Source organism: Trichomonas vaginalis, chromosome IV (genome assembly GCF_026262505.1).
Source record: "Trichomonas vaginalis G3 chromosome IV, whole genome shotgun sequence".
Classification (NCBI taxonomy): domain Eukaryota; phylum Parabasalia; order Trichomonadida; family Trichomonadidae; genus Trichomonas; species Trichomonas vaginalis.
The window spans coordinates 12,051,928-12,059,537 of NC_067206.1; the positions used below are offsets into that span (position 1 = coordinate 12,051,928).

The 7,610-nt window shown below is 33.7% G+C and overlaps 3 protein-coding genes across 3 annotated transcripts, besides 3 other annotated features; 1 reads left to right on the forward strand and 2 right to left on the reverse strand.

Annotated features, from left to right (window-relative positions):
* Nucleotides 1–160: part of a mobile genetic element that runs on past the window's edge.
* Nucleotides 127–160: a terminal%2Cinverted (terminal inverted repeat of tvBac_53III transposon ID:TVAGG3_0075670).
* A 67-nt stretch (nt 161–227) lies between these two features.
* On the reverse strand, nt 228–1,274 carry TVAGG3_0075680 (spectrin binding; the record flags this gene model as incomplete). The annotated part of the gene is made up of 1 exon (XM_001330139.1): nt 228–1,274. The coding sequence occupies one exon, from the start codon at nt 1,272–1,274 to the stop codon at nt 228–230; it is 1,047 nt and encodes a 348-aa protein (XP_001330174.1).
* Nucleotides 1,275–1,911: 637 nt separating this feature from the next.
* TVAGG3_0075690 (uncharacterized protein) lies at nt 1,912–2,196 on the forward strand (the record flags this gene model as incomplete). The annotated part of the gene is made up of 1 exon (XM_001330140.1): nt 1,912–2,196. The coding sequence occupies one exon, from the start codon at nt 1,912–1,914 to the stop codon at nt 2,194–2,196; it is 285 nt and encodes a 94-aa protein (XP_001330175.1).
* Nucleotides 2,197–2,376: 180 nt separating this feature from the next.
* TVAGG3_0075700 (acetyl-CoA hydrolase family) lies at nt 2,377–3,964 on the reverse strand (the record flags this gene model as incomplete). The annotated part of the gene is made up of 1 exon (XM_001330141.2): nt 2,388–3,959. One exon carries the CDS (start codon nt 3,957–3,959, stop codon nt 2,388–2,390), a length of 1,572 nt encoding a protein of 523 aa, XP_001330176.1.
* Nucleotides 3,965–7,125: 3,161 nt separating this feature from the next.
* Nucleotides 7,126–7,610: part of a mobile genetic element that runs on past the window's edge.

Here is a 7,610-nt window from a genome sequence, read left to right on the forward strand (position 1 = left end):
TGCAAAAAAGTATAACAGTAATATAAGGTACTAAGTAGTGATTTAAAATAACTTCTTTCCGAACAAAGTTAACGACTTTTTACCTTAGAAAATTATGATATAAAGCTTGGATGTCAAAAAAATTGAGAAAATGTCAAAAAAGTGGTAAGTGCACCATTAAGGCCAATAAGATGATGAAAGTAAACATAAAATTTATTAATCAAACAAAAGAAATTAATTTAAATAAATTAAAGAGACTCGAGAATATCGAATTTCAAGTCATCAGGTGTTAATCCAGCTTCAGAACCAGGAGGAGGTGTTGCTGTATGTTTAATACCAGTGAAAGCCTTGAAACCAATAACTGGGACATCGTCATCCTGGTCGTCATCTTGGTACTGAGCAATTAAAGAAGTCACTGCAATGTGGTCGTTTCTTCTTGCCAACATTTCAGGGGATCTTCTTCCGATGTCAAGCGCTTTGACTTCAGCTCCTGCATCAAGGAGGGCTTTGCATACATCGACTTGGCCATTACCTGCAGCGATGTGCAGTGGTGTCTGCTTCTGGTTATCTGTTGCGTTTACTTTTGCACCAGATTTAAGAAGAATTTCGACAACATCGAGATATCCATCCTGGGCAGCATGATGAAGAGGAGTCTGGTTATTTTCGTCGGTTGAATTCACGTTTGCTCCTGCTTTTATAAGTAATTCGGCTGTTACTCCATCACTAACGAAAAATAGAGGATATTGGTTGTGCAACGCTGGAAGAGAAACATCAGCATGCGATTGTATTAGGAAATCAACCATTTCTGTTTGTCCATTTTGTATTGCGATTATTAAAGGACTTTCTTTTAGCCTTGTTTGTATATTAATCTGCGCACCTTCATCAAGCAATGCTTTTGCTCCGGAAATGAAGCCATTTTGAGCACAATAGTGTAATGGAGAGTAATCATCCCAGTCTTGCTTATTAACATCAGCTTTGGCACCAATAAGGGCGCGAACAATATCAATATCTCCCTTCATTGCTGCAAAGTGAAGTGGGTAACGATTTCTTTTATCGGCAATATTTGGATTTGCACCCTTTGAAAGCAAATATTCTAATATCTGAGTTTGAGAAAATGATGCTGCAATGATTAATAGTGTGGGCTTTCGTGTGCACCTGCCATCCAAAACGTAAATGTCATCTAAAATCGTATCAACCGTGATTGGAGGAGTGATCATCATTTTCAATGTGTTAATATCGCCCTTTTCAGTTGCTTCAAACATTTGCATAAAGGTTTCCTGATTCAAAACACTCATTTTCTAAAAAAATTTAGTAACGATCAATTTTCTCTCAAATTGATAAGAAAATCAAAAATTTGATTATTTGGGTGAGCAGCGAAGGAAAGTACAGTTACACAATGCGCATTTAGAAACACAGAAATTTCTAAGTTTTATCCAAAATTATCCTAATAATGTTAAAAACATCAAGGAAAATACAATAAAGGAATCGCACCGAACCAATTTAGAAGCATACACACATAGCTGACAATGCAAAAAAATATCCAATAAAAATTATTATGTTTTCCTATGGAAAAAGATTGCACTTGATATAACAGTTTTGCATTACCCAGGAAAGAATATAATAAAACCAATAATGCATACTTAACTTAATAAATATCAAAATTGTTTTGTTAATCTATTCAAGAACTAATATATGAACTATATATCATACTTAATTGGTTACATTATCAGAAAAAGAGAATGTCATACCACATATAATGGTGCTAATGAGTTTAGTTTTGTTTCCAATTTTGATAATTAGACTAATTTCAAGCGATAATAACAATTGAAAACCAAAGGATTTAATGATGGACTCAAACAATAATCCCTTATACTAATAAAAAGCAAGACAAATTTGCTCAACATTTCTTGAACAAAATCAAAAAAAGTGACAATGCCACAAGGAGGAGCATCTCGCCGTCCAACTCTAACTGTTCCAACAAAGGCCAAACATGTTAAACCAAATCAAAAACAGCCAAAGAAGTACAAGAAGCATCGTGATCCAGTAAAAGCCTTCCTTATTAAAAAGGCCGAAGCATGCGCTATGGAACGCGCTTTGAAAGACCCAATGAAAGGAAACATTCGTACTTTCAAGCCAACAGAAGAGAAAGCCAAGCTTGCTCAGGTTCGTACAAAGGAAGGCATCAAGAAAGCTGCCGAAAAGAGAAATAATCAATGAATTGTTTTTAATCTTAAGTTAATAAATAGAATTGTTACATTGAAATTCTTCTTACATGATCAAAATTTTTTTTATCAATAAAATTATACCACATTCCCACCCTCAAATTGTAATGATACAATTTTGAGCTAAAATGAAAATAAACTAATTAATAAAAAGAATTACTTTTATCAAAAAAAAGGAGATCAAATTTACCAGCTATCGAGGTGCATTGTTCCCTTCTTCTTAAGGTTCTCCTGCATCTTGAAGACCTTTGAAAGGATCTGTGGTTCGTGGCCAGCGCCCTTTGGCTGTGTAGCCTGGATGGCGAGGTTGAGGTATTCACGCATCTGATCCTTGTAGTCTGGGTGGACTGTCTTCTCGATCATGAGTCTAGCGCGTTCAACTGGAGCAAGACCACGGAGATCGGCGAGGCCTTGTTCTGTAACGATGACATCGAGATCGTGTTCTGTGTGGTCAACGTGTGTGCACATTGGGACAACGCATGAGATGCCTGTCTTGTCCTTCTTTGTCTTTCTGGCAGATGGGCAGTGCATGATTGAGAGGTAGCCGTTACGAAGGAAGTCGCCAGAGCCACCAAGGCCGTTGACGAGTTTTGTACCGTTGATGAGTGTTGAGTTGGCATGGCCGAAGATATCGACTTCGATTGGTGTGTTCATAGCGATAACACCAAGGCGGCGGATAACTTCTGGAGAGTTGGAAATAGCCTGTGGACGAAGAACGAACTTGTTTCTGTAGAAGTCGAAGTTATCGTAGAGCTTGTCCCACTGTGAAAGTGTGAGTGATGTGGATGAACCGAATTTGAGCTTGCCAGAGTCGAACATTGGGAGCATAGCTTCCTGAAGAACTTCTGTGTAAACTGTAAGGTGGCCGAATGGGGAATCGTTAAGGCCATCAACGACAGCGTTAGCGATGTTGCCGACACCAGACTGAAGTGGGTAAAGGTTCTCTGGGAGACGGCCCTGCTTAACTTCGTTCTGGAAGAAGTCGACGATGTGGCCAGCGATAGCCTTGGCTGTAGCATCAGCACCCTTGACTGGTCTGCCTGGGAAGATGGCATGAGACTCGACAACGGCGACAACCTTGGATGGGTCAATCTTGACGGAGAGTGAGCCGATGCGGGAGTCAACGGATGTGATGTTGTATGGCTTGCCCGGTGGCTTCCATGGGGCGACGATATCGTGGCAGCCCTTGAAGGATGGGATAGCTGTGTTGAGTTCGATGATGATCTTGTCAGCAGCGTTGAGGAATTCAACAGCAGAACCAACAGCACCACCAAGAACGATGGAACCATCAGCTAAGATTTCTGTAGCCTCGACGATGGCGAGATCAATGCCACCACCACGTTGCTTTGTGTAGAAGCCCCATGTGAGGTCCTGTGGGAACATGGAAAGGTGCTTATCAGCGAACATTGTCTTGCCAGAGTTGATGTTCTTCTTGAGGTTAGCACCGTTCTGGTATGGGTAACGGCGAGCAATCATGCCGTTCTTGGCCCAGCGGTCTTCATTCTTGGCACCAGAGGAAGCACCGATGAACATGTTGAAGCGAAGCTTGCCCTGAAGGTTGTTCTTCTCGACATACTCGGCAAGAGCAATTGGGACAACCTTTGGATCACCAACTGGTGTGAAACCAGACCAGCCGATTGACATTCCGTTCTTGAAGATTGGGATGGTGTCCTCAGCCTTGCAGACCTTAGCAAGGTATGGCTCGTATGCGCATCTTGACTTCAGTGATGCGATAGCACGTGAAGATGATGACAACATTAAAAACTGTTTTTTTTTCAATAGATGATAAAATTGAGAGAAAATAATCGCTATATTCCATTGTTTTGCATATAATTTGAATGAAGAATTATATCAGGTTTAGGCTTGAATCAGCATATCATTAATGAATGGCCTTTAACGAATACAGTAGAACCTATTTTCTCTCAATTTCGTATTGTGAATAAAATGGTCACTTCATCAATGGGTCGGCACTTCACATTTATTGAAATTATGCTGGAAAATTAAGATCACTCTTATATTCTTTTGGCTCAAATTATACAATGTATTCAATATTTTGAGAACCGTTAAATATTTAAAAATTGAGATGAGAATAAAGATTAGGGAAAATCATTAAAATATTAATGTATACACATTTTTAGATACATTCTCGGTTCCAAAAAATTTTTGGACATTGAAATCAGTATTCAATTGCTTTTTTATCCTTTCATAGCTATTGAACAAACAAATCATGATGGGATCATCTCAGCTAAATCAATTAATAATAACTTACTAATAGATATAGAATTTTTTTCAAAAATCGAAACATTTGATTTTTCTTCATTTTTAAACTTCGCATTCATTCAACTACTTATGCTTTAAAGTAACATATAATAGTTGAAACAAATATTACGTAGCATAAAAGCCCATCAAACCTGTTGGTTGCTTCTAAACAATCATTAAACTCATTTTTACCCCTCCTTGTCAATCAATATCTTTCTTTCTCTTGGACCAAAGTTCCATAATCTTTTATTATTCACTTGTTATCCCCAATATCCCTCATTACATTTATCAGCAAGTTATTCATATGGGAATTATCCTATTTTCATTTCGATTTCCTCATTCACATCAGCATTAAATCTAATATTAATCGTCTTATTATATAAAATCCAAGATTAATCTCTGATCGATTTTATTGCTAATTTTTTCTTTGCATTCACCTTTAAATTGACTAATACCAGAATTTTATGTATTAATCTCCTATAACTATTATTGTTCTCTTTCAACATAAATGTTCGTCAACTTTATGTCATAACTATTTCATTATTCCTCTAATAGGACTAATTTAAAGGAATATTAGCCTCCGCCTACCTAAATTTAACTCGAAAAATTAGACTAACTACAAACATTTTATGTATTACAAGTGTTTCAGATAATATTGACTGATCTTTTATAGCTAAAATTCTTTCTATATTGGATAAACTGATATCAACCTGGATAAACTTGAGAATATTTCACTTTTTTCGACATCTATCTCATATCTACATTGAATAAAGTTGTTTTTGAACTGAATGCAGCTGAATACCTATCTAATATCTCGATTATAAATATAGTTATTATTTTTTAGCTGACAAAGTTGATATTACAGAAATATGAGTTTCTCTTCTATATAGGTTTAATTTTTTGCATGTGAGAGTTAGATAAATTCATTTTATTCATTAGGTACGAGTTTTATCTGTAAATAATTCCAGCATAAGGTTCGAAATTCCAGACATATTCAGCATATATCGGCATTTTTTCCACCATTTTTAATTAAATCAAGTTAGCTAACTAAATTTCATATTCTCGTGACTTATTTTTGACCATTTTCGGTTGCAATTTTTAATTGTTTTTAAACTAACATCATATATCAATTTTAGTTATACTGTACTATGGATTGATCCATTTAAATCGCCGAAAATTCAATGATCAAATAATTTGAAAAATAAATCATGTTCAAAATTCGATTTTAAGCAGTTAATTTTATTCCTTAATAAGGATGTCAATTTGGAAGAAAAGTGAGAAAATTCCTAAAATGCTAAAAATGAAATTTCGAAACGTATTTTTTTATCTCATTTTTTTGATTTTGAAAAAAATTTGGAGAGAAGAACTCTTCGTTTTTGAATTTTATCACGATGGTTTTAAAGTATATTAGACACATGTATTGGTATTACTATTTTTGTATATTTTGAGAGAAAATCCCTAAAAAGTGAGAAAATCTAAGACGGTTTGAGAAAATATATAAACTATTGAAAATTTGAATTAAACTTCTAATTTGGAAAAAAGAAATTTGGAAAGAAGAAAATTCAAAAATCGAGATTTAGACTCAGCATCAAATGGAGAACAAAATGTTTCTTCATATGAAGGAAAAAAATTTTCTTGTGAAGAAATAGAGTTTTTAAAATTTTATTGTATGTAATGAAATAAACAAATATTAAAATTATTTTTTGATAACAAGAAAATTCCCAATAGAAAATATTTGAGAGAAAGAAAAAAAGAAAATTGAAAAATATTACTCTTCTTTATATTTCATGAGATTTTAAATTTATTCTCATAAAATTGACAAATATCTTAAATATCTGGATCACTCACATATACAATGAATTGAACGATAAAAATAATACAAACTCAACTAAGTTTCCTGTCTTTCAACTAAAAGAAATTATGCAAATTAAATTAAATTGTTTATTCAAATATAAAACAAAGATGAAGTAATTACAGTTATCATAAACTTTATGAATAACTCTGTAATTGGTTCAGATTTTCGTAAAAATATTTTTATTAATATCGATAAGAATACGTTTACCTACTATCACAACATATAGATAAACAAGAGTAGAGTGATTTTTATCATCGAAACTTTTTAAAAGCTGTAAGCTGGAAGGAAAAATCTTGTTTTTTCTGAGTTAGTTGTAGAACTATTGATGCACGAGTTATCATTGTGATGTAGAAGGATGTCGATGTACTGACTGAAGGATATGAAGTGAATTGAATTTCATTGAATTTCAATTTGATCAAAATCTGTTGAAATGATATGAATGTGTCAACATCTGTATCACTCTCCTTCACTCCTTCCCTATTCTTTCGAGAACGAAGCTAGCTCAGCTTTCGCTGAGCGAATTGACACTTTTGATGTCCTAAACGTACATGCTCTCAAATTTATCGAAAAAAATTATACCACATAAACTAGTATATTCTTATTTTAAATATGATATTATCCTTAGAATCCACACTAGAATATATTTAAATCAACTTTTAAAAAAGTTCGAATCCTGCGCGTCTCACTTTTTAAATTTTCCAAATGGAAAATTATATTCTCCTAAAATGAAAACAATTTTCCGAATTGACATCCTTATCCTTATCCTATGAAATATCATGTTCACAATATATATAATAATCACATAAATCGGGGCGCGTAAAGGGTTGGCGTCCTAAGGCGTCCTGATGTAAACTATTCAATTTTTGAGAAGTTTACACCATAATTGAATAGTTTATGGCGTCCTGAGAGGAGATTTCAATGGGTATGGCGTCCTAAAAAATAGAAGAAAATGATTTTTTCTCGATTTTTCTAGAAATTGAATTTTTTAAAAAAGAAAAAAATCAAAACGTATACATTCAAGAAAGACTATAAATGAAGATTTTTCTATTTTTTTTCATTCTAAAACATCTTTTTTTGGATAATTTTTTTTTAATAAATATGTAAGAAAGATTGAAGAAAAAGTAAATTTACTTTAAGAAAATTCGTTTTACATGATGTAAGACCCATAACAACTATAAATATTCAATTATTTAAAATAAAAAAAGAAAAACAGATTAAATGTATCTCACATCAAAATCCATTGACCTACGGATGTTAAGTTTCTGTTTTTAAAAGTTGATATTTTTTTTTTAATT